We start from the raw sequence: 26948 nt of genomic DNA, 5'->3' as shown, positions 1-26948 counted from the left end.
TTTAGGCACTGTAAGATTAAATTATGTTTTGTATGAATATTTATTTATATCTCTGAGTTACCTGGGGTTCAGCCTCTCCTTCATGCTGCAGCAACGGCGTGGCCAAGGGCTGAGGACTCTGATAGGCTGCTGCCAGCTCCATTGGACTTGACCACATGCCGCAGTGTCATAGGGGTGTTTGGGGATTTGAGATTTTTAGTTAGTGCAATTTTTAGTAGCCCTTGTATTTCCCCTTTTTGTGTTGAACTCTTGGTTTAGCTCAACTTGTATTTAAGTTCACCTGTTTGGTTGTTCAGGTCGTCAGTTTATGTTCCGTTGTTTGCTTAAGTTCTGATTTGGGTGTAGTTATATTTAGTTGGCCTCTTATCAGTTTTAGTTGAATTTTTGGATTTTGTAAAACTTTTTGGGGTAAATAAAAAGACCCAAGTTTTTGAACAAAAACCTCCTGTGTCCTGCTGCCTTACTGCTTGGTCCCTGACAGACAACATCCCAGTTAAAGCCGTAGTGAAATATCTGTGTTTACATCACTAAAGATACAAAATTAATGGAAGAAAATTTCTGGAAAACTCTAAAAGTAAAGCCAGTTTAAATATGCGGTCACAACATGATATTTCCATTTTCGGCAGGGTTTTCCAAAACTGGAAAGTCTCTCACGATTTATCCAGCATATTCTCTAGCTATAAGCCAAGCCAATTTTAACTACATATGGAAAAACAAGGCACACTATGTTGGGAAAAGTACAATGATCAGAGTATGAGGACAAATTAAAGCAAAAGATTTTGAATGCTTATGTAACGATATGAGGTTTCTGCTGGGCTCTAAGGGACCAGTAAATGGTAACGGCAACGCCACCCAGAGGGAACACTTCTGACACACTAGTAGGTATGCTGGTTCATTATTGCACCACAGGGCAGAGACCGTTCAAGTTATAAATACAGTTTATTGGGCACAAAGTTAAATAAAATCACCCATATTTTCAAGTATGGTGCTGGGACCAGCAGCAGCATCAAACCAAACAGGAGAAACAAACCAAACCACCCGTGCTCTACAAGCTCAAGAAAAGCCACCACCAGGATAAGGAGCTGCCTCGGGTCCTGCATACAAATAAAATGTTAAAATCCACAAACAATATAAACTTCATAAAACAATTAAAAATGCCCACAAGATAATAAGACTGTAATTTGCAATAAAAAGGATCCGGGAGGTCCAGATGCTATGATGTACTGGACCTAGACCAGGAAGAATCTGGAACCCAAATAGATGCACAGGCGCTTGATTGCTCATGCATAGTCTCTTAAAACCGAAACAATCTTTGTAAAGTCAAAACATGGGTCGTTGTAGAGCCAGAACAGCAGGTCACCAGGGCTTAATGAGTCCGACAGAGGAGCTGTCCTAGCCAGCACCCTAAAACCAAAACAGTTTTTAACATAATCAAGATGCTGGTTCATGTTTGTGTACCTGCCGACTCACCACCGGAGCGCCCCGCACCACAAACACCTCCCCCACCCAGGCCATCGCCATGCTGCAGTAAGGAACACAGATAAGCCACACACACATCTGTGTTTCTGAGCAGGAAAAGGAGAAGGCAGCTTACCTGCTTCCAAACAGGTGCGACCAAAGCTGCCACAACAACCAAAGCACACAGTCACGCCACCAGGAGGGCAGGGGGAGAAGAGTGCGAGTGTAATGCACTACACCTGGGCTTAAATACTCAGCACCACTACCTCGTCAGTGTGCCGTCAACTCAATAGCCCAACGCCCCACAGTGGCCTGGAGGGAAACGCCGCCTGCCAAACTTAGATGGTACAGTGAAAATGAATTGGCTTACACCAGGGGTAGCCAACGTCGGTCCTCGAGGGCACCAATCCGGCAGGTTTTCCAGATTTCTGTGCTCCAACACACCTGACTTAAACTAATGAGTCATTGTGGAGATCCTTATAGGCTGTTGGCTCCATTTAATTTGAGTCAGGTGTGCTGGAGCAGGGAAATCTGGAAAACCTGCCGGATTGGTGCCCTCGAGGACCGACGTTGGCTACCCCTGGCTTAGACCTTTCCTGAAGAATAAAAATAGCTTTTGGTAGCATATTCCCTCAAAAATCTTCATGGAATTAGGAGGCATTAATTTCCTCTTAAAATGTGAATATGATCTAAAGAAATTGCTCATCCATCTTTCAACTTTTCATCATCAACTCTTACTATATTGGGAAAAAATGATATTTAAACACAACTATAGTCCCCACAACACCCCAATCAGGAACTTTCAATACATGTAATAAAGGAAGAAATCTTTATTTTACAAGAACAGGCTTGATCGAGGTCAGTAATACATATCCTTGATGATAATGGAAAGATTTTGACTTTTGATTCTTTTAGTTCTAAGTTTAGGATACGTGATCGAAAACAACACAATGCTGTAGTTAAAGCACTTCCTCAGCCTTTGATTCTTTTACCATTTAATTTGCACATCGACAGTGTCACTATACAGCTTCCTTCTCTACTCATTGATGGACAATCTGTCACTAATCCAGATCTGTCCAACACCTTCATACGGTACCTTTTTATCAAAGAACTTCATCCCTTATCAGCTGGAAGAAACGTGTAGTATTTAACAAAAGACAAACTGGGCAAACTAAGGTATAAATATATAAAATTCCCTGTCGCTCCAAAAGTGAAGGAGCTTCACTTCAAAATCGTTAGTGACATCTACCCCTTCAAGGAATTTTTGAGACTTGGATTTGGTTATGAAGAGAACAACTGTACCTTTTCTGAAAATGAGATTGAGACAGTTCATCACTTGTTTTTTGATTGTATAATTGTGAATGGTTTCTGGGAAGACTTCCTTTTCTGGTGCTTTTCTAAATTCGCTGTCTAATTTGGATAAAAACACAGGTTTATTTGGTGCAATTGTGACGGACAGTTTGCATGATCTTGCTTTCAATGTGTTGTTATTACTTGGGAAATTTTTCATCCACAAAACTAAATATTTGAAAACAAAACCAATTTGTAATGTTTTCCATAAAGAACTATGTTTTTTCTTCAAATCACCTCAATTTATGAAGAAGAAAAATGTCATGCAATTGCTTAATTTTGTACAGGACTGTAAACTTAATGAAAACCCTTATGATGTATCTTGATCATGAGATGTGGAAAAATTGTCTTTCAGGCAAAAACGTCTCTGGACGCTGACTTGAATAATAAAAAGAAGTTTATTACAAAAGTTCAGACATCAAAACAGATTTCTGCAGCAAAATCTGGAGGTCCCAAAGCCAGAACGAAGACCTAAAGACTTGATGTGTCCTTCTGTCTTATATAGGGTTTAAACAAAGAAAATTCCTCAGTCCTGTGTCCTCCAATCATAGAGTTTGCCTATAGGATGCTCATTTGCATGGAATGCATGTTCTTGTGTCAATTCAGTCTGTGGGACAGAGAACCTTATATGGTAAAAACTTAAGTGTGTACGATACAAATGCTATGCTTAGATACCTCACTTAGTATATAAGTGTGTGTGCGTGTGTGTGTGTGTGTGTGTGTGTGTGTTTTGTTGATTTGTGTAATCGTTTTGGTCCTTCTAACTTTGTTTTCGGTATATTTAAATGTTTAAATGTTATTGCTGTAACGTCTCTGTTGCCAGTAAATAAAGTTAATGAAAAAAAAAGCTCGCGCTCTTCCTGGAGGCAGCAGACTCCGCCCCTAAAGCTGTGACGTTGTAAAATAAGAACTATTTTCTTTTTAAATAAATCGATTTTTTCTTATAAAACGTTGAAAGTGTAATTGCTTTAACATACGTGTCATATTAAAACGCCGTTATTAAATTTTTCCCGTTGGTTTGACGAAGATCCGTGTTGTGTTTACGCGGGAGGTCAAAGGTTATAAAGAAAATGGCGGAAGCTCGTCCAGCGGCGGAGCTGTAAGCGGTGTGGATTTGTCTCGGTGTTGTGGACCGTGGAAAGTGTAGCTGTAATTAAATCGACCTGTTACCAACTGTTGCTTTAATGGGTTTGTTACGTCCTCCAGTGAAAACACGGGCTGCGGTTTGTGTGTCCGGAGGGAAATAAATCAAACCCGCAGCTGGTAGGACGCAGCGGGCGCTTCAGTCGGCTCCAGACTTCATCGCACCGTTTAATAAAGCGCGTTTGGTTTGCAGGACAGTGTATTAGAGGACGAGTTATAGTCTGGTTGAAGTTTCTGAGTGCGGAGATAGCAAAGCAGAAGGACCGGGTTGAAGGAGCAGATCCATGAGAGGCTGGAGCTCCGGTCAGGACACAACCAGCTGCAGACATGAACAGGAAGAAGGATAAAGGATTTGAGAGTCCTCGACCCTTTAAATTATAAGTATATTGTATATGATTTCATCATCAGCATGGAATGAATGAACGGATTAACGTTAGATTTATGTTCAACGGTACCGTTACAAAGAAATTATGCTTCCTGTTTTTTCCCAATAATCCTGTTTTCTGTCGGGTTTTACGACCCATCAGGTGGTGTGCATCAACAACATCAACTTCCAAAGGAAATCTGTCATTGTGAGTAAACAGGTCTCATCACTGGTTCCACACCAGGTTACATCATTATCTCTTCTTCCTTCACCCATGTCCACATTTTACTCTTTCAGTCTGAAAGAGCTGCTCTAATAAAACGTGCCAGATGTTTTACACACAGATGTGCCCTCCATAAAGTTTAATTAAAAGAAATCATTTAGAGAAGCCATCTTCTGGATGTGTTGGACCCTGTTATACATCTGTGCTTTTAATCCCATTATAAACCAGTGTAACAGCTTTTAATCCCAGTATAAACCAGTCTGTAGCACCTTTTAATCCCAGTATAAACCAGTCTGTAGCAGTTTTTAATCCCAATATAAACCAGTCTGTAGCAGCTTTTAATCCCAGTATAAACCAGTCTGTAGCAGCTTTTAATCCCAATATAAACCAGTGTGTAGCAGCTTTTAATCCCAGTATAAACCAGTCTGTAGCAGCTTTTAATCCCAGTATAAACCAGTGTGTAGCAGCTTTTAATCCCAGTATAAACCAGTCTGTAGCAGCTTTTAATCCCAGTATAAACCAGTCTGTAGCAGCTTTTAATCCCAGTATAAACCAGTGTGTAGCAGCTTTTAATCCCAGTATAAACCAGTCTGTAGCAGCTTTTAATCCCAGTATAAACCAGTCTGTAGCAGCTTTTAATCCCAGTATAAACCAGTATGTAACAGCTTTTAATCCCAGTATAAACCAGTCTGTAACAGCTTTTAATCCCAGTATATACCAGTGTGTAGCAGCTTTTAATCCCAGTATAAACCAGTGTGTAGCAGCTTTTAATCCAAGTATAAACCAGTGTGTAGCAGCTTTTAATCCCAGTATAAACCAGTCTGTAGCAGCTTTTAATCCCAGTATAAACCAGTCTGTAGCAGCTTTTAATCCCAGTATAAACCAGTCTGTAGCAGCTTTTAATCCCAGTATAAACCAGTCTGTAGCAGCTTTTAATCCCAGTATAAACCAGTCTGTAGCAGCTTTTAATCCCAGTATAAACCAGTCTGTAACAGCTTTTAATCCCAGTATAAACCAGTCTGTAGCAGCTTTTAATCCCAGTATAAACCAGTCTGTAGCAGCTTTTAATCCCAGTATAAACCAGTCTGTAACAGCGTTTAATCCCAGTATAAACCAGTGTGTAGCAGCTTTTAATCCCAGTATAAACCAGTCTGTAGCAGCTTTTAATCCCATAATAAACCAGTCTGTAGCAGCTTTTAATCCCAGTATAAACCAGTCTGTAGCAGCTTTTAATCCCAGTATAAACCAGTGTGTAGCAGCTTTTAATCCCAGTATAAACCAGTCTGTAGCAGCTTTTCATCCCAGTATAAACCAGTGTGTAGCAGCTTTTGATCCCAATATAAACCAGTCTGTAGCAGCTTTTGATCCCAGTATAAACCAGTCTGTAGCAGCTTTTAATCCCAGTATAAACCAGTGTGTAGCAGCTTTTAATCCCAGTATAAACCAGTCTGTAGCAGCTTTTCATCCCAGTATAAACCAGTGTGTAGAAGCTTTTAATCCCAGTATAAACCAGTGTGTAACAGCTTTTAATCCCAGTATAAACCAGTGTGTAGCAGCTTTTAATCCCAGTATAAACCAGTCTGTAGCAGCTCCTAATCCCAGTATAAACCAGTCTGTAGCAGCTTTTAATCCCAGTATAAACCAGTCTGTAGCAGCTTTTAATCCCAGTATAAACCAGTGTGTAGCAGCTTTTAATCCCAGTATAAACCAGTCTGTAGCAGCTTTTAATCCCAGTATAAACCAGTCTGTAGCAGCTTTTAATCCCAGTATAAACCAGTCTGTAGCAGCTTTTAATCCCAGTATAAACCAGTCTGTAGCAGCTTTTAATCCCAGTATAAACCAGTCTGTAGCAGCTTTTAATCCCAGTATAAACCAGTCTGTAGCAGCTCCTAATCCCAGTATAAACCAGTCTGTAGCAGCTTTTAATCCCAGTATAAACCAGTCTGTAGCAGCTTTTAATCCCAGTATAAACCAGTCTGTAGCAGCTTTTAATCCCAGTATAAACCAGTGTGTAGCAGCTTTTAATCCCAGTATAAACCAGTCTGTAACAGCTTTTAATCCCAGTATAAACCAGTGTGTAGCAGCTTTTAATCCCAGTATAAACCAGTCTGTAGCAGCTTTTCATCCCAGTATAAACCAGTCTGTAGCAGCTTTTAATCCCAGTATAAACCAGTGTGTAGCAGCTTTTAATCCCAGTATAAACCAGTCTGTAGCAGCTTTTCATCCCAGTATAAACCAGTGTGTAGAAGCTTTTAATCCCAGTATAAACCAGTGTGTAACAGCTTTTAATCCCAGTATAAACCAGTGTGTAGCAGCTTTTAATCCCAGTATAAACCAGTCTGTAGCAGCTCCTAATCCCAGTATAAACCAGTCTGTAGCAGCTTTTAATCCCAGTATAAACCAGTCTGTAGCAGCTTTTAATCCCAGTATAAACCAGTGTGTAGCAGCTTTTAATCCCAGTATAAACCAGTCTGTAGCAGCTTTTAATCCCAGTATAAACCAGTCTGTAGCAGCTTTTAATCCCAGTATAAACCAGTCTGTAGCAGCTTTTAATCCCAGTATAAACCAGTCTGTAGCAGCTTTTAATCCCAGTATAAACCAGTCTGTAGCAGCTTTTAATCCCAGTATAAACCAGTCTGTAGCAGCTCCTAATCCCAGTATAAACCAGTCTGTAGCAGCTTTTAATCCCAGTATAAACCAGTCTGTAGCAGCTTTTAATCCCAGTATAAACCAGTCTGTAGCAGCTTTTAATCCCAGTATAAACCAGTCTGTAGCAGCTTTTCATCCCAGTATAAACCAGTGTGTAGCAGCTTTTGATCCCAATATAAACCAGTCTGTAGCAGCTTTTAATCCCAGTATAAACCAGTCTGTAGCAGCTTTTAATCCCAGTATAAACCAGTCTGTAGCAGTTTTTAATCCCAGTATAAACCAGTCTGTAGCAGCTTTTAATCCCAGTATAAACCAGTCTGTAGCAGCTTTTAATCCCAGTATAAACCAGTCTGTAGCAGCTTTTAATCCCAGTATAAACCAGTCTGTAGCAGCTTTTAATCCCAGTATAAACCAGTGTGTAGCAGCTTTTAATCCCAGTATAAACCAGTGTGTAGCAGCTTTTAATCCCAGTATAAACCAGTCTGTAGCAGCTTTTAATCCCAGTATAAACCAGTCTGTAGCAGCTTTTAATCCCAGTATAAACCAGTCTGTAGCAGCTTTTAATCCCAGTATAAACCAGTCTGTAGCAGCTTTTAATCCCAGTATAAACCAGTGTGTAGCAGCTTTTAATCCCAGTATAAACCAGTCTGTAGCAGCTTTTAATCCCAGTATAAACCAGTGTGTAGCAGCTGTCAGACTGGGAGGTAAAATTATGTAAAATGAATGTATGAATAGATTTAGCAGCATAAAGGTCGACCAGAAGAAGAAAGCAGAATTTATTACTAACAGAACTTTGTAGAAATAACACACAGACCAACAGTGACCAAACCTTTTCTCATCTCATCGTTCTCTCAATTCTTGGCTGAGACTCCGATGATGTTAGATAGAGAGAGCTTGGGACTCCGACTGTTTTGTGAAGTTTTAAGAGTTAAAGTTTCTCCTGTTCACTGTTGAAATAGGTATTTACTAACTTCCTCTGTGATCCCTCCTGCAGGGCTATGTTGAGCTGACCATTTTCCCCACAGTGGTCAATCTGAACAGGATCAAACTAAACAGCAAACAGTGCCGCATCTACAGGGTCAGAGTCAACGAACTTGAAGCCCCCTTCATCTACAATGACCCCACCCTGGAGGTGTGCCACAGCGAATCCAAGCAGTAAGCATATGTGTGCTCGAAATTACATTTGATTTTATTTGTTTTATAGCTTTTAACTGTTGGTCTTCAGTAAAGAAAATATATTGAAGCTCCATAAAAGGCCAAAATTGTACCAGCATGAAATGTTGTAGGTTAAGACTAAATCTGAGTTCACAAATCCCTCCTAGCAGCAGATAGATGATGTGATGAGTGACCGAGATGGAGAGGGGGGTGGCATTAGTATACAAATGGTCCGAAGTGCTGTTGTCTCTGGTGTGGCAGCTTACATACTGTTTGGGGGGCCGTCCCTACGATGCCGAATTGCAGTAAAACCACAAAAGTATTTTAGCAATCCACCCTCTCATCCCCACAAAACCAGGGATGAGCCTCCATGAAACATGTCTGAAACCAGTTACCAAGGTGGATCGGTCTGAGACCTCCACCGTCTGTGGTCCTGTGAGGACAGCGTAGCCACCAGAGGGTATGACGTCAGTGTGATAAACGCACGGCAAACACAACAATCATGGCGTCGGTGACCAGCTGTGTTATGGTGCTGCTGCAGACAGTCCTGGCTCGTGTGCAGCTTTAGCACCGAAATGCACAGCTGGTACACCACAGTGCTGCTGTACCATCAGCAGTGGGAGCAGATACGTCATTATCTGTACATGAACTACGTCTGGTTCTAGCTCTGGAGTGTTACTCTTTAATCACCATAGCGCCCCCCACAGTCTGGTAGTATGTACTACAGCAGTTTTGTGGGGATGGTGAAGCCTTTCTCCTAGTTTTCGCCACCGTTTTCACACTGAACCGGCTTCAGTGCTGTGTGGACATAGCCTCAAGTTAGGCAGAGCATTCAGCAACAACCAAACCAGTTGTTTTCCTTGTCTTTCATCTTGTCTTTTTGCCCCCGAAACAACATTTCTGAGGGTTTAGTAACTGTGCTGCTCTGGTCTGTCGCCTCAACTATCAGTAAAAGCTCAGACAGAAACAGCTGCTAAACTTTCTGCTTCCACACCGAGGTTGGGAGGTGGAGGAAAGGCAATTCTTCCTGGGTGATGCAGCAGCTAGTTTTAGGGTTATCTCCCTTCACTTTACCCAGCTGCTGTGGGTTGTGACCTAAAGAACAAGATCGCAAATACAATCGGCCGAAATGAGTTTCCCCCGCAGGGTGGTCGGGCTCTCCCTTAGCGATAGGGTGAGAAGCTCGGTGATCAGGGAGGGGCTCAGAGTAGAGTCGCTGCTCCTCCACATCGAGAGGAGCCAGATGAGGTGGCTCGGGCATCTGGTCAGGATGCCTCCTGGACGCCTCCCTGGTGAGGTGTTCCGGGCACGTCCCACCGGTAAGAGGCCCCTAGGAAGACCCAGGACACGCTGGACGGACTACATCTCTTAGGCTGGCCTGGGAACGCCTCGGGATCCCTGTGGATGAGCTGGTGAATGTAGCCGGGGAGAAGGAAGTCTGGGTTTCCCTGCTTAGGCAGCTGCCCCTGCGACCCGACTCCGGATAAGCGGAACTTGTGGCTCATGGTTTGATCATTTTGTCTGAACAGGAGGAACTTGAACTATTTCTCCAGCGCCTACACGGCAGCGGTGAGCGCCGTGGACCCCGATGCTGGAAATGGAGAGCTCGTCATCAAAGTCCCATCTGAACTCTGGAAACAAGGAGACGGTGAGATGCAGGCAGAAATCTGTCCCGTTAGGAGTGCTGTAATGGACTTTGTCTTTATCCTGGTGTCTGCAGCTGGTTCAGAACACAGACACATGAAGAGTGAACTGTGGATCAGATTTTCTGTCTTCTCTCTGTTTGGCCTGCAGAAATGAAAGTGTTGAAGGTGTACATCGAGTTTTCTCTTGACCAGCCTAAAGGAGGTCTCCACTTTGTAGTTCCTGATGTGGAGGGCAGCATGGCAGAGAGAGGAGCCCATGTCTTCTCCTTTGGATACCAGAACTCTACCAGGTCCTGATTAATAATGCCTCCATGTCCACAGTGGATGCCAGAAACCTGAACCAGAGCAGGCTGCATCACTTCCATATCTGTCCTCCCCAGGTTCTGGTTCCCCTGCGTGGACTCCTACTCTGAGCTGTGCACCTGGAAGCTGGAGTTCACCGTAGATGCGTCCATGATAGCAGTGTCCTGTGGGGACCTGGTGGAGACCGTCTACACCCATGACATGAGGAAGAAGACGTTCCACTACGTCCTTCCCATCCCTACCGCAGCTCCCAACATCTCCCTGGCTGTGGGCCCCTTTGAAATCCTGGTGGACCCCTACATGCACGAGGTTTGTTGAGACGAACTGACTGCATAGAACTGAAATAAAACTTTCCCTCTAGCCTGAAAACTTGTAGGTTCAGATAGAAGTAAAACAAAGCCGTCGTGTTGTTGTTCTAGTTTAAACCAGCAGCGGTCAGAGTCCACAAACGTTAAACCAGCAGCGGTCAGAGTCCACAAACGTTAAACCAGCAGCGGTCAGAGTCCACAAACGTTAAACCAGCAGCGGTCAGAGTCCACAAACGTTAAACCAGCAGCGGTCAGAGTCCACAAACGTTAAACCAGCAGCGGTCAGAGTCCACAAACGTTAAACCAGCAGCGGTCAGAGTCCACAAACGTTAAACCAGCAGCGGTCAGAGTCCACAAACGTTAAACCAGCAGCGGTCAGAGTCCACAAACGTTAAACCAGCAGCGGTCAGAGTCCACAAACGTTAAACCAGCAGCGGTCAGGGTCCACAAACGTTAAACCAGCAGCGGTCAGAGTCCACAAACGTTAAACCAGCAGCGGTCAGGGTCCACAAACGTTAAACCAGCAGCGGTCAGGGTCCACAAACGTTAAACCAGCAGCGGTCAGAGTCCACATACGTTAAACCAGCAGCGGTCAGAGTCCACAAACGTTAAACCAGCAGCGGTCAGAGTCCACAAACGTTAAACCAGCAGCGGTCAGGGTCCACAAACGTTAAACCAGCAACGGTCAGGGTCCACAGACGTTAAACCAGCAACGGTCAGAGTCCACAAACGTTAAACCAGCAGCGGTCAGGGTCCACAAACGTTAAACCAGGAGCGGTCAGAGTCTACAAACGTTAAACCAGCAACGGTAAGGGTCCACAAACGTTAAACCAGCAGCAGTCAGGGTCCACAAACGTTAAACCAGCAGCAGTCAGGGTCCACAAACATTAAACCAGCAACGGTCAGAGTCCACAAACGTTAAACCAGCAGCGGTCAGGGTCCACAAACGTTAAACCAGCAGCGGTCAGGGTCCACAAACGTTAAACCAGCAGCGGTCAGAGTCCACAAAAGTTAAACCAGCAGCGGTCAGAGTCCACAAACGTTAAACCAGCAGCGGTCAGAGTCCACAAAAGTTAAACCAGCAGCGGTCAGGGTCCACAAACGTTAAACCAGCAGCGGTCAGGGTCCACAAACGTTAAACCAGCAGCGGTCAGGGTCCACAGACGGTAAACCAGCAGCGGTCAGAGTCCACAAACGTTAAACCAGCAGCGGTCAGAGTCCACAAACGTTAAACCAGCAGCGGTCAGGGTCCACAAACGTTAAACCAGCAGCGGTCAGGGTCCACAAACGTTAAACCAGCAGCGGTCAGAGTCCACAAACGTTAAACCAGCAGCGGTCAGGGTCCACAAACGTTAAACCAGCAGCGGTCAGAGTCCACAAACGTTAAACCAGCAGCGGTCAGAGTCAGATGTTAAATCTCTGTCCTTCAAACACTACTATGGACATCCCAGTATCTTTATGAAATGTCACGATCAACAGCAATGTTACATTTAATTTTAAATATGTCTCCATCTGTCTTTCTGTCTTGATGACCTTACTTACATACTTGACACAGAGTGAATGAGGGATAACATTACAAAAAACATTTAGGATAAACTTACTTGTTGATACACTTTTATGATCAGAGTGAATGATGAATAACATTTCTTGCAATAAAAACGATGTAGGAAACAATCTGGGGACTTTGACTGAAACAAAATGTTGAATCATCCTCTGGACACACACCAGCTGTAAAAGCTGCACCCGCTCTCTGAAATGTGTGTGTCACCTAACATAACGTTGATCTAGTCCACTCAGCCACTTTTTGTGAATAACTTTAACAACATTAACGTAATAATAATTGATTTAACCTTTATTTATTTTTTCGTGAGCATGGTATAAGCGGGATAATGGCCTTTGAGGTGTCCATTATCATAAATGAATGGAGGACGCAGGTTCATGCCTCTGCGTCCTGCATTAATTTCTGATAATGCACACCTCAACGGGCATTATCCCTTACTTATTCAGTGTAATAAAATCAAATATAATGTTTTTATTTTGAAGGAGGGACCTGCCCTCAGAAGCTTTTTTTTTTTTAAAAAACATTGTTTTCTTACTGTTATATTAGCGAGCTCCCCAACCCACAAAGATCATTTTATTTTCTATTATTATGGAGTTATTTTTCTATATTTTCTATGTTCTGTTATTATTATATTTTTTATTAATCAGTTTTTTTTTATTTTGCACCAGATTGCAACAGTAATAAGATTTAATTTCCTCTAGATCAGGTTTATATTTAGTCTATTTTATTATGAAAACTACGCAGCCTGATGTTTTTATCTTATTTACATGATGGCGTGTTTTTAAGTGGGGTCATGTCTCTAGATGCCGTGCGCCTGACAAACTAAATAAAATACACTAATTGGCCAAAAAAAAAGTGTCTACCTGGATTTAACTAAGCTAACAGGTCTGAGCTAACCGCAGGGTGATCATCTTCCAGCTGCAACTAGTTATTTAACCTCAACTGATGCAACGAGCAGCTTCTCATGTCTAAACAACCATGAGGAAAGACACATCCATGGTCGTGGAGAAGATGTTAGTCTGTTCCAGAAGGGTCAGATCGTCGGCATCAAGCAGAGAAAACATCTAAGAAGAAGCAGAAACTACTAGAACTGGGTTCAGAACTGTCCAACCATTATTAAACTGGAGGGATGGAGGGAACCATCGTCTTCCAGGAAGAAAAGAGGTCAGAAAAACATCCTGAATGATGGTGATCGGTGAACACTTAAACGTTTGGTGGAACCAGATGGAAGAAAAACAGCAGTAGAACTCAGGACCATGTTTAATAGTGAAAGTTAGAACATTTCCACATGAACAGTGTGAAGGAACTCAAGGGACCGAACAGCTGTGGAGCCAGAAGAAAACCACTAACCAGTGAAGCTAACCAGAGAAAAAGGCTTCAGGTTGCTAGGTTGCTTTCTTTATTTTAAAACCTAAAAATAGAAATAAAAATGTGGTTCTTCAAAAATAACAAATATACTATGGTAGATATTTATCAGAAATGAATAAGTAGTCTTTTTCCAAAGGTCTGGTAACATCTGCGTGGTGATGGTCCAGGAGAGGTCGTCTGTGACGTGTACAACCACCGTAGCACCATTGATGGTCAGAGCTGCATGCTGGGGGCGTGGTGTCCTGAAGTCCACAACCATCCCCTTCATCTTCTCCACGTTCAGAGAGAGATTGTTGTGTTCACCCTACAAGGCCAGGCGGTTCACCTCGCCATTAGCATTAGCATTAGCATTTTGTGTGAACAGACAACTCCGAACAGCTTCACACGGTAAATAAAACTTAGATCTTCATCCGTCCACACTAACAGGAGCATGGACAAGCTCTCACGTTCTTTACACAACGAAGCTATCTGAGCATGCTCAGTGTGCGGCAGTCCTTTGGGTGCGTTTCATTACACGTGGACAGCCTGATGGGTCCAGGCAGGGATATTTGCACATTCAGGTGCATGTTGATGAACCTGGGAGTCCCGCAGCGTTTCCTGCTGTTTCTTTTTTTAAAACCTCACATAATTTAGCATAGGTTTTCGTGAAAAGTTTCTTCCAAATCATTCATATTTATTTTAATCATTATATTTATTCTAATAATGTTAATGAATTCACATTCAAATTATGGAAGTCCAACATTCTGTAAAGAAAAAATGTTGTCTACATGAAGTATTTGGTCTGTTCTACAACCTGTGGCTGATGATAATTCTCTTATTGATTAGAAATTGGTTTTGACTGCAACTCAGTCTGTAATTCTTCTACTGACCAGTAGGTGTCTCCAGACATCAGGTGGCAGATTTAGCCTCAGGTCTTTGTCTTTTCATTAGTGAAAATAAGTTTATACTTATCCATTTTAGTGAAGTGATGTCTGAGATTCACTGGGCCCTGAATGCAACCCATGTCCTCCTCAGGTGACCCATTTCTGCCTGCCGCAGCTGCTCCCTCTGCTCAAACACTCCATGTCCTTCCTGCATGAGATCTTTGAGTTCTACGAGGAGATCCTGACATGCCGCTATCCTTACTCCTGTTTCAAAACTGTGTTTGTTGACGAGGCTTACGTTCAGGTCTCCTCCTACGCTTCCATGAGCATTTTCAGGTAGGCAATGTCATGTTTTCTGCTCCGCTACACAGACGTGAAGTTTAACCTACCCAGGACATGTTAAGACTGTGTAAAATGTAAAAAAAACAGAAAACAATGATCTCCAAATCTCATTTATTCCCAGTAGAACATAAACAACATATCAGAGGTTCACCAGTCTGAGACAAACTGGGTCTAAATATTGTGGGACGATGGAAAAAAATGTTCCTTAACATAAAATTGTAAAGTGTTTGAAGATCTCTCCATCTACAGTTTGCAGTATTATGAAACGGCTCTACAGTCCTGGACCTTGGTTGCTGGATTTTTGCTTTCATGAAGCTTTAGATGTTTCTGTTGGTGAAAGGTCTGGACTGCAGCAGGCAGTAGCTACAATTACAGGCAAATATTTCATCTGTCAGACTGAAATCCATCTGATCAGAGATCCCGGCTGACATGTGTACATGGACACATTTTTATTTATTTATTTGAATCATTTGTACATAGTCACAAAAGTCTTTAGCTCAGAGGTCACTAACAACCTCAGTCCAGATCCAGACTCAGAACTTGTCCCATATGGACCCGGAGTTAAAATATAAAATCTGATGGGGTGCTTTTATTTTAACTGGTTCAGCTTTTACAGTCTTTACAGTAGTGGTCAGGAAACACACGTGAGCTAAGCCATCCCACGTGATGCACTCAGCCAATCAGTGTGTGAGGCTCCCGGCACGGCGGTAAACTGCAGCTGGATCAGACAGAGCAGGGATACAGACGACTGCAGCAGAGCTGCTTTTCTGTTAGGTCTCTTGCAAATATGGTCAGTTGTGGGCTTTTGGGCTTGAGTGTAGCTGCTTATTTGGACTGGTCCTGCTCCTGTTACGAAGCCTCCGGATTCTCTCACAGGTGTCCACAATATGGGATGTTATGTTAGAAGAGTCCAGACTATAAGAGTCAGGTCACAGTTTCTGATCGCCATCACAATGTACCTGCAGTATAACCAGCTGAAGTTTTCAAGACTTCACTCGTCTTCTAAGATGTACGTGCATGCTCCTACCCACATGCACGCTCCTACCCACATGCACGCTCCTACCCACATGCACGCTCCTACCCCCATGCACGCTCCTACACACATGCACAGTCCTACCCACATGCACAGTCCTACCCACATGCACACTCCTACACACATGCATACTCCTACACACATGCACAGTCCTACCCACATGCACACTCCTACACACATGCACACTCCTACCCACATGCACGCTCCTACCCACATGCACGCTCCTACCCCCATGCACGCTCCTACACACATGCACAGTCCTACCCACATGCACAGTCCTACCCACATGCACACTCCTACACACATGCACACTCCTACACACATGCACAGTCCTACACACATGCACACTCCTACACACATGCATGCTCAACTTCACTTGACAGAGCAACAGTGACAATGCCTGCGAATAAATAGGAGATGTGTAAAATATAGAAAATAAAGAGTAGAAAAGAATATTGGAGGACTCATCACGCAGCCCCTCAAAAAACCTTATTCGTGAGGCACAAATCAATTTCGCAATGTATTTAAAAATACACACACACACACACACACACACACACATATATATATATATATATATATATATATATATATATATATATATATATATATATATATATATATATATATATATATATATATATATATATATATATATATATATATATATATATATAGAGAGAGAGAGAGAGAGAGAGAGAGATTGTGATCTCACAGATCTTTGCTCCAAAGATTTTTCTCTAACTGGACCTCTTTAAATTTTAGTTGAATATCCCTGTTGTAGCCGATGGCATGCAGACGGTTTGTATCCAGAGCTAATTCTCAACTCCTGTCTCTGGTTGGGCCTTTCTATACACATACAGTGCTATATACAGATGGGTGCAGTTTTGGTTTGTTTTCAGCCAATACGTAAGCCTAGAGGTGAAGGTTTAAACTCAGACATGGTCCTCTAATTGGATGTTCAGTTGGATCAGAAGTGCTCCATGTAAACACAGTGATTAGTTTCTGGAAGTCTTCCTGAGCCCATGCAGTTGTTTCTAGTAGAGAATCATGATTGGTGAAGCTCTGTCCATCTTTCCATCTGAGAGACTCTGCCTCTCTGAAATGCTCCTTTTATACCCAGTCATGTTACTGACTTGTTGCCAGATAACCTGGTTAGTTGTCCAATGCTCCTCCAGGTGTTTCTGGTTTGTACCAGGTACTTTTCCAGCCTTTTGTTGTTCCAAACTTTTCCAGACGTGTTGCTGCATCAGATTCACTTTCAGCTCATATTTTAATCTCATGATCAAACGTCTCCGTTTCATCCTCTGAGATGTTTTTATCTTCTACTGGGAATAAAATCTGGCTTGATGGGGTTCTGTTTGTATTTACGTTTTCCACAGCGACCCAGCTGTTTTACATCCCTCAGTGATAACTGTTTGCATTGATGCAGATTGTTTTCGTGATGTATTGATCTTTAGTCTGAAACGTCACCCGTTGTCTCTGTGTTTCAGTACCAACCTGCTCCACAGTCCTATGATCATAGACCAGACCCCCCAGACTCGCCGCTGTCTGGCTCAGGCTTTGGCTCAGCAGTTCTTTGGCTGCTTCATCTCCAGGATGTCCTGGTGAGACTTGAACCATTTCCTGCTGTTTGTGACTCACACAGCCAGTTAGTTCGCAGCATTAATTGATGGGATGAGGTGTCATGGATCAAAACTGTGTCGCCCGTGGACCACTTCCAACAGGCCAGCACGTTTATCCCTCAGAGCTCTTTATACACAGCAGCTGGTGAGAGATTTGCAGCAGACCTGGACCAGGAGACAGAGGTTTGCTGGTGTGATGGATGGTTGAGGGACTGTTGAGCAACTTCAGCAGTGTGGCTGCTGTGCGTGAGACTGCGGACTTCCTCCTTCATCCCTGCCTCTCGTCCTCTCTGACATCACAATAAACACCACATGTGGTTGGTGAAGATGCTGTGCTGTGGCACATAGGCCACTCGCGTTGACACGAGGTAACGTGTCGCTTGTGCTAGTTGTAATATTGACTTGAACGAGGCGCGAATGTGAACAAGAGCATGAATGCACAGGTCCGAGGTAAAGACTTTCTGTCTTTGTCCACAACTACCGGCATCTGTATGATTTTATTTTTCCTACCTGTTGCACAATGACAAACCAATTGGAAGCGTTTTGGGGGGTTGATGCCTCAGAAATACAATGTGGCCGGTAGATTGACATCTTTACTACTTCGGAGTCCAAATGCTGTGTACCCCCAGCTCCACCCCACCCCCCATGATGGTGACCTCCAGTATTGACAGTGTGGCTCAAAGATTTTCATCTGTCTTCTTATTTCAATAATTTGAGTTTTTTTTTCTTCTGTACAGACAATGATAATCCCAAAACACTCCCCACAGGTCTACCTAAAGGACATGGTGTAATGCCTCCAAGTCCACAAAGGACATGTGGACTGGTTGGGTGAACTCCCATGGATCCTCCAGGACCGTGCTGAAAGTGTAGAGCTGGTCCACAGTTCCTGAATCAGGGCGAAAACTACGCTGTCTTAAATCAAATCAAATCAATCTTTATTTATATAGCACTCTCATGTACCAAGAGGTACCCAAAGCGCTGCACAGGTAAAATAACAATGCATAAAAAGATGAAAACAGCTCCACTCATGACTCTCCGAGTCGAGTCCTAGGGACAATTAACAGCATTTTGTCTTCTGACCTCAGAGCTCTACAAGGACGGTGATGGTGCAGAAGCTCAGACAGATGGGGAGGAGCCAAACCATTTAAACATTTACAAGTCAAAGTAAAATTTTAATAGAAATTCTAAAAGAGAATCCTTCTCTCTTAAGGCCCATTTCTGCTCCCTTACGTACGTAACTAGTGATGTCTGTTTCAAACGCTGTCATTTGTCGCCGTCCTCATACTTCCATGCATCTTTGTTGTTGCCATGGTAGTTAAGTCAGTTCCTCCACTAGGGGGCAGTGCTGGGTTCAGAGTTCACTCCCGCGAGCTGACGTCAGGTTCAGACACCGGTTAGCGGCTGTAATGTGCTAGGATAACGTTGTTTCCAAACAGCCAACACACCCTAAACACTCACATATCCTTTCTTCAGAAGATCGTGCAATTTCTACAGTTGTTGTCCTCGTCTTCATTCTTCTGCTTTTTTGTTCCCTTGCTGTTCCTCTTCTTCTCTGGTTTGTTTGTTTTGCTGGTGGCACATCAGCTATTCTGCTCAGCACTGCCCTGCAGTTTCTGGTGGTATTGCCTCGTCTTCTGTGTCAAATAATGGATAGCTAAGCTCCCTGAAAACCGACCAAATTACGCATGTAACTGACGCAGGAGACGGTACTAAAGAAAGCTCTAAGAGAAGTTAACTTTCTTTGTTTACAGATGTAATTTATTCAGACTAATGTTGGACTGGGTTGGACCTGAGAACACATTTGGCAGCCTGGTTAAACTCTGAGATGTCTTTCATCATGCAGGGCTGATGAGTGGGTGCTCAAGGGCATCTCCGGCTACATCTATGGCCTCTACCTGAAGAAGACCTTTGGAGTCAATGAGTACCGGCACTGGATCAGAGAGGTAGCTGCTTCACTTTACCTGATGAGAAATCCTCCTCCAGGAAACTGGAGGTTGGAACAACAGAAAAACACTTTTCTTTTTTCTTTCTTCCTTGTAAGAAAATTACAGTTTTCCTGCTGCTGATTCGTGCCTGTAAAGTGTTTCATGTCTGTTAGTAAATTAGCTGATATTTTACTCCCAGTGGAAGATCAACAACACATCAGATGATGAAACGGAGACGTAGTTCCAGGGTGATGTTCGGTACGATGTAAAAAGTAGTTCCAGGGTGATGTTCGGTACGATGTAAAAAGTAGTTCCAGGGCGATGTTCGGCACGGTGTAAAAAGTAGTTCCAGGGCGATGTTCGGCACGGTGTAAAAAGTAGTTCCAGGGCGATGTTCGGCACGGTGTAAAAAGTAGTTCCAGGGCGATGTTCGGCACGGTGTAAAAAGTAGTTCCAGGGCGATGTTCGGCACAGTGTAAAAAGTAGTTCCAGGGCGATGTTCAGCACGGTGTAAAAAGTAGTTCCAGAGTGATGTTCAGCATGGTGTAAAAAGTAGTTCCAGGGTGGTGTTCAGCATGGTGTAAAAAGTAGTTCCAGGGTGGTGTTCAGCATGGTGTAAAAAGTAGTTCCAGGGTGATGTTCAGCATGGTGTAAAAAGTAGTTCCAGGGTGGTGTTCAGCATGGTGTAGCATCTCTTCTTCCAACATGTCTGGAAACGTCTGGGAAGTGAGGAGACCAGTTTCTGGAGTTCTAGGAGAGGAATGTTGTCTCATTCTGGTCTGATGCAGAATTGTAGCTGCTCTACAGTCCTGGACCTTGGTTGCTGGATTCCTGCTTTCATGATGCTCCAGATGTTGTGTACTGGTGAAAGGTCTAGACTGCAGGCAGACAGTGGTTTCTGGACGTCTTCCTGAGTCCATGCAGTGGTTTCCAGTAGAGAATCATGTCTGCTTTTAATGCAGAAGATCACCGGCATCCAGCCTTGTCCCATGCACACAGAGATTCCTCCTGATTCTCTGAATCTGCGGATGATTTTCTACACTGTAGGTGGTGGATCTTCAGTTTTAGACCCAGTTTGTCTCAGATTGGTGAACCTCTGTCCATCTTTCTATGAAGTTAGATCAGCTTTTTTCATTATCCCTTTAAATTTAACTGTTGGTAATGTTGAACATGTGTGTGAAATGTTGTTACGTTGGAGTATTTCTGATTAAAGACTTTTTCCCTTTAGTTTACATTTGATAATTCTTTAACTCTTCTTCCTCATCAAATTAACGCTCCTCTGGTGACTTTCGTGGTGACCTCAGACCTGCTCAAAACTATTAAATGTTCAATCGTTGTAAGACTTTTATTACTTGAATTATTTATTACACAAAAAGAACAAAGCCAAGCATGGATTATTTCTTATATAATAAAGAACAGGGAGATGGGTCTTTGGTTTTGATTAGAGTTTTGGATATGTCAAAGATCAGTAGAAAAATTGATTTGATTGCGTTTACATAATATAACTTGCAAAAACAACAGAATTACCTGCATCTGCCTACAACAGGAAATCAGTTCAATATGGTGGCATCCAGTAAAAATGTCAGATATCACCACTTTCATCCAAATGAGATGCTGATAATAAAGAATGAATGAGTTTACACTAATAGATCAAATTATGTAGGTTTAATGGAAGTCAATGGGACATTTTTGGCCATGAAGCTCCCCAGAGGGAGAATCTGATACGACATAAAAAAAAAAACATGCAATCAGATCCATTTTGGTACTAATCTTTAAAATTTCCAAGACTCTGATCACCACCAAAGACCCATCACCCTGATATTTGTTATGTAGACAGTAATTCATGTTTGTCTGCGTTTGTATATTTTTTAAATAAAAAATGCAGTAATTCAGATAACCAGATAAGCTGGCATTTAAAGGGTTAAAGTCCTAAAAATCATTGAATGTTTGGTAGTTTTGAGCAGGTCTGAAATTATATTTATGGAAATAAAACCTCAAAATGCATCAACAGAGACGTCAGAGAAAAAGACAGGATAAAATAAAATAACTAAGAAGAGTTCATCATAAATTCATCGAACTAGCTGCGACACGGTCGGAATTCTAACCAGATTAAAAACAAGCTCGAGGACAGCAGGGTTAAATACAAACAAACCAAGTGAAACATGACTTTCACATCAACCGTTTCATAGACCAGTAATCCATATTTGACTTGAGCTGTTTGATGCACAGGAGCTGGACAAGATTGTGGAGTACGAGCTGAAGATGGGAGGTGTCCTGCTGCACCCCACCTTTGGAGGAGGCAAAGAAAAGGACAAGTAAGGACGTTCTGGTCCTTTTTGACATTAGTTACCGTTTGACTGTGATGCACTGATCGAGCCTTTCTCTCCTCAGTCCGACTCCCCACCTTCACTTCTCCATCAAACACCCCCACACTCTGTCCTGGGAGTACTTCAAGATGTTCCAGTGTAAGGCCCACCTGGTGATGAGGCTGATAGAGAACCGGATCAGTATGGAGTTCATGTTGCAGGTCAGGCACAAGCAGGACTTCCTCCTGTTCTTCTCTTTATTTTCTGGAAAATGTCAGAGTTTTTTATTTTATTTTTATTTTAAGGTTTTCAACAAACTCCTGAGTCTGGCCAGCACGGCCTCTTCCCAGAAGTACCAGAGCCACATGTGGAGCCAGATGCTTCTGTCCACTCACGCTTTCCTCAAATCCATCTCCAACGTCTCGGGCAAAGACATCGGCCCCCTCATCAAACAGTGGGTGTATCCTTCAGATGAAACAGCAGGGAGGCCAGGGTGAATCTTTTATCAGGACTTTCTGAAGTGTAAATCTGGCTCAACTTCTTTCATTAGCAATGCAAACATCCAGATACAGTGAAGCTGAACAATAACAGAAAAATAACACTTTCCCCTCTATATTAATCCAGAGAAAAAAATATTCAGGCCCGTTCCTTCATACAGCAACAGTTCACAGCAAAACCCATGTCAAGCACTTTTAAACGTCCATCTGTCCATCCGTCCATCTGTCTGTCCATCCGGCCGTCCATCCATCCATCTGTCCGTCCATCCATCCATCCATCCACCTGTCTGTCCATCCGTCCGTCCGGCCGTCCATCCATCCATCCATTCACCCATCCATCTGTCCGTCCATCCATCCATCTGTCCATCTATCCATCCCTCTGTCCGTCTGTCCATCCGTCCATCTGTCCGTCCATCCATCCATCCATCCGTCCATTCACCCATCCATCCGTCCATCCATCCGTCCATCCCTCTGTCCATCCGTCCATCTTTCTGTCCATCCGTCCGTCCGGCCGTCCATCCATCCATCCATCCATCCATCCATCCATCCATCCATCCATCCATTCACCCATCCATCTATCCGTCCATCCATCCATCTGTCCATCTATCCATCCCTCTGTCCGTCTGTCCATCCGTCCATCTGTCCGTCCATCCATCCATCCATCCGTCCATTCACCCATCCATCCGTCTGTCCATCCGTCCATCTGTCCATCCGTCCATCTATCCATCTGTCCATCCGTCCGTCCATTCACCCATCCATCCATCCGTCTGTCCATCCATACATCCACCCATCCGTCCATCCATCCATCTGTCCATCCATCCATCCCTCTGTCTGTCTGTCCATCCGTCCGTCCATCCATCTATCCGTCCATCTGTCCGTCCGTCCTACACTACACATGTACACCATGTCTATTAATATTACCCGACGGAAGCATGTACAAGGTGAAAAGTATCAGTCTGAGTACAGAACCCAGAGGATAGTGCTGGGCGGTATGACCAAATTTCTATATCACGGTATTTTTAAAAATCATGTCGGTTTCACGGTATTTGGTTTAATGCACTCCTGGTACTCCAAAGCATGTTTACGGCTAAGGTGATGCAGCAAATTGCTCGTGTTACCACCTCCGGCGACAGCTTTAGCTTGTGGTCTGGTTAACGTCGGACCTTTTAAACCTGAAGTACCTCCAGACACAGCTCCTTTTTTCGGCAAAAGTTCTTCTGGGTCATCATCTTCAACTTCTGGTTCAGAGGCTCCCCTGTTCATTTTCATCACGCTCAACAACGTCACAACTACTTGTGTTCCATGTGTGTTTAGCTGCGCAGCAATGAAATACGTCCCCTGTGAAACAATGTACCACCGTGCTGCGTTCCGGACACATTTAGGCTATTTAAACCGGTGTTGCCGGTATATGAAAAATTCATATCTTAACAAAAATAAAACCGCCCAGCACTACCTGAGGAGCAAACAAACTGAACTCTATCATATAAATATGACTCAAACCAGCCTGACCTGGTTCCATTAATCCTGATAACATGTTTAAACCTCTGCAACAAAGTTCTGAGGGGTGGTATCAGATTGAGAGGACCAGTCCAGACAGGTCGGGTATCATCATTGGTAACTTTCACCGGGTCGGTTTCTGTGCTGTTTTTTTCTGTGGCAATCAGCACATAGTTGGGTATAAAGTAACGCAGTGACCAGATGTCCCCAGATGTTCTGAGTTATCTGCACTGCTTTCAGTCTTAACTATTCATGTCCAGAGACCAGAGTGGGGTGGTGAAATTCTTTGGCAGTTTTGCCTTTAACAGGAAGAGGAATGTGCTGGAGCTGGAGATCCGCCAGGACTACACGTCATCTGGAACTCAGAAATATGTGGTGAGTTAGAACACGGAACAACACGGTAAGTAGGACATGTGAGATGACTGGTCAGTCTAATGTCAGAATGAATCATCCTTCTGTTTTCTTTGATCAGTTTGATCAGCTGGAGATCAGAAACAGACCTGTGCAGGTTAAAATCTCGTTGCTGGTCTCATGTTCAGTTTCTCAGCTTTTAAGAAAGCAGATTTCATGAAAACTGGTTCGGACCCAGGTGAGCTGCTCATCATTATTCTGTTTCTAACCGAACCAAATTACAGAAGAATATTTTTTCACTGACATAACGAACGCAAAGTATATGTAAAAACTGCTATTTATGACGTTGAAAGGAATTTCCAAACTTTCCCCTTCTTTTAATCCCAGTATAAACCAGTCTGTAGCAGCGTTTAATCCCAGTATAAACCAGTCTGTAGCAGCTTTTAATCCCAGTATAAACCAGTGTGTAGCAGCTTTTAATCCCAGTATAAACCAGTCTGTAGCAGCTTTTAATCCCAGTATAAACCAGTCTGTAACAGCTTTTAATCCCAGTATAAACCAGTCTGTAACAGCTTTTAATCCCAGTATAAACCAGTCTGTAGCAGCTTTTAATCCCAGTATAAACCAGTGTGTAGCAGCTTTTAATCCCAGTATAAACCAGTCTGTAGCAGCTTTTAATCCCAGTATAAACCAGTCTGTAACAGCTTTTAATCCCAGTATAAACCAGTCTGTAGCAGCTTTTAATCCCAGTATAAACCAGTGTGTAGAAGCTTTTAATCCCAGTATAAACCAGTCTGTAGCAGCTTTTAATCCCAGTATAAACCAGTCTGTAGCAGCTTTTAATCCCAGTATAAACCAGTGTGTAGCAGCTTTTAATCCCAATATAAACCAGTCTGTAGCAGCTTTTAATCCCAGTATAAACCAGTCTGTAGCAGCTTTTAATCCCAGTATAAACCAGTCTGTAGCAGCTTTTAATCCCAGTATAAACCAGTCTGTAGCAGCTTTTAATCCCAGTATAAACTAGTCTGTAGCAGCTTTTAATCCCAATATAAACCAGTCTGTAACAGCTTTTAATCCCAGTATAAACCAGTCTGTAACAGCTTTTAATCCCAGTATAAACCAGTGTGTAGCAGCTTTAATCCCAGTATAAACCAGTCTGTAGCAGCTTTTAATCCCAATATAAACCAGTCTGTAACAGCTTTTAATCCCAGTATAAACCAGTGTGTAACAGCTTTTAATCCCAGTATAAACCAGTCTGTAGCAGCTTTTAATCCCAGTATAAACCAGTCTGTAGCAGCTTTTAATCCCAGTATAAACCAGTGTGTAGCAGCTTTAACTCCCAGTATAAACCAGTGTGTAACAGCTTTTAATCCCAGTATAAGCTAGTCTGTAGCAGCTTTTAATCCCAGTATAAACCAGTCTGTAGCAGCTTTTAATCCCAGTATAAACCAGTGTGTAGAAGCTTTTAATCCCAGTATAAACCAGTCTGTAGCAGCTTTTAATCCCAGTATAAACCAGTCTGTAGCAGCTTTTAATCCCAGTATAAACCAGTCTGTAGAAGCTTTTAATCCCAGTATAAACCAGTCTGTAACAGCTTTTAATCCCAGTATAAACCAGTCTGTAGCAGCTTTTAATCCCAGTATAAACCAGTGTGTAACAGCTTTTAATCCCAGTATAAACCAGTCTGTAGCAGCTTTTAATCCCAGTATAAACCAGTGTGTAACAGCTTTTAATCCCAGTATAAACCAGTCTGTAACAGCTTTTAGCCCCAGTATAAACCAGTCTGTAGCAGCTTTTAATCCCAGTATAAACCAGTGTGTAGCAGCTTTAACTCCCAGTATAAACCAGTGTGTAACAGCTTTTAATCCCAGTATAAGCTAGTCTGTAGCAGCTTTTAATCCCAGTATAAACCAGTCTGTAGCAGCTTTTAATCCCAGTATAAACCAGTGTGTAGAAGCTTTTAATCCCAGTATAAACCAGTCTGTAGCAGCTTTTAATCCCAGTATAAACCAGTCTGTAGCAGCTTTTAATCCCAGTATAAACCAGTCTGTAGAAGCTTTTAATCCCAGTATAAACCAGTCTGTAACAGCTTTTAATCCCAGTATAAACCAGTCTGTAGCAGCTTTTAATCCCAGTATAAACCAGTGTGTAACAGCTTTTAATCCCAGTATAAACCAGTCTGTAGCAGCTTTTAATCCCAGTATAAACCAGTGTGTAACAGCTTTTAATCCCAGTATAAACTAGTCTGTAACAGCTTTTAGCCCCAGTATAAACCAGTCTGTAGCAGCTTTTAATCCCAGTATAAACCAGTGTGTAGAAGCTTTTAATCCCAGTATAAACCAGTCTGTAGCAGTTTTTAATCCCAGTATAATCCAGTGTGTAGCAGCTTTTAATCCCAGTATAAACCAGTCTGTAGCAGCTTTTAATCCCAGTATAAACCAGTCTGTAGAAGCTTTTAATCCCAGTTTAAACCAGTCTGTAGAAGCTTTTAATCCCAGTATAAACCAGTCTGTAACAGCTTTTAATCCCAGTATAAACCAGTCTGTAGCAGCTTTTAATCCCAGTATAAACCAGTCTGTAGAAGCTTTTAATCCCAGTTTAAACCAGTGTGTAGCAGCTTTTAATCCCAGTATAAACCAGTCTGTAGCAGCTTTTAATCCCAGTATAAACCAGTGTGTAACAGCTTTTAATCCCAGTATAAACCAGTCTGTAGCAGCTTTTAATCCCAGTATAAACCAGTGTGTAACAGCTTTTAATCCCAGTATAAACCAGTGTGTAACAGCTTTTAATCCCAGTATAAACCAGTCTGTAGCAGCTTTTAATCCCAGTATAAACCAGTCTGTAGCAGCTTTTAATCCCAGTATAAACCAGTCTGTAGCAGCTTTTAATCCCAGTATAAACCAGTCTGTAGAAGCTTTTAATCCCAGTAATAAACCAGTCTGTAGCAGCTTTTAATCCCAGTATAAACCAGTGTGTAGCAG

General features: G+C 42.7%; 1 protein-coding gene across 2 annotated transcripts in view; it reads left to right on the top strand.

Moving 5' to 3' along the window:
- The first annotated feature begins 3867 nt into the window (after window positions 1–3867).
- The window catches only part of taf2 (TAF2 RNA polymerase II, TATA box binding protein (TBP)-associated factor), a 49591-nt gene continuing 26510 nt past the window's right edge, over window positions 3868–26948 (top strand). For both annotated transcript variants that reach the window (XM_041988150.1, XM_041988149.1), the window contains exons 1-13: window positions 3868–4328; window positions 4469–4523; window positions 8182–8342; window positions 9872–9990; window positions 10137–10278; window positions 10369–10600; window positions 14543–14727; window positions 17260–17373; window positions 19235–19334; window positions 21546–21631; window positions 21708–21843; window positions 21928–22082; window positions 23877–23991. In XM_041988150.1, coding sequence (XP_041844084.1) covers window positions 4279–4328; window positions 4469–4523; window positions 8182–8342; window positions 9872–9990; window positions 10137–10278; window positions 10369–10600; window positions 14543–14727; window positions 17260–17373; window positions 19235–19334; window positions 21546–21631; window positions 21708–21843; window positions 21928–22082; window positions 23877–23991 — 1650 coding nt within the window. In that variant the 5' untranslated portion in view covers window positions 3868–4278. The remainder of the gene's footprint in view (window positions 4329–4468; window positions 4524–8181; window positions 8343–9871; window positions 9991–10136; window positions 10279–10368; window positions 10601–14542; window positions 14728–17259; window positions 17374–19234; window positions 19335–21545; window positions 21632–21707; window positions 21844–21927; window positions 22083–23876; window positions 23992–26948) is intronic.

Source organism: Melanotaenia boesemani, chromosome 6 (genome assembly GCF_017639745.1).
Source record: "Melanotaenia boesemani isolate fMelBoe1 chromosome 6, fMelBoe1.pri, whole genome shotgun sequence".
Lineage (NCBI taxonomy): Eukaryota > Metazoa > Chordata > Actinopteri > Atheriniformes > Melanotaeniidae > Melanotaenia > Melanotaenia boesemani.
The sequence above is the reverse complement of the archived record's forward strand: the minus strand, read 5'-3'. Positions and strand labels throughout refer to the sequence as shown.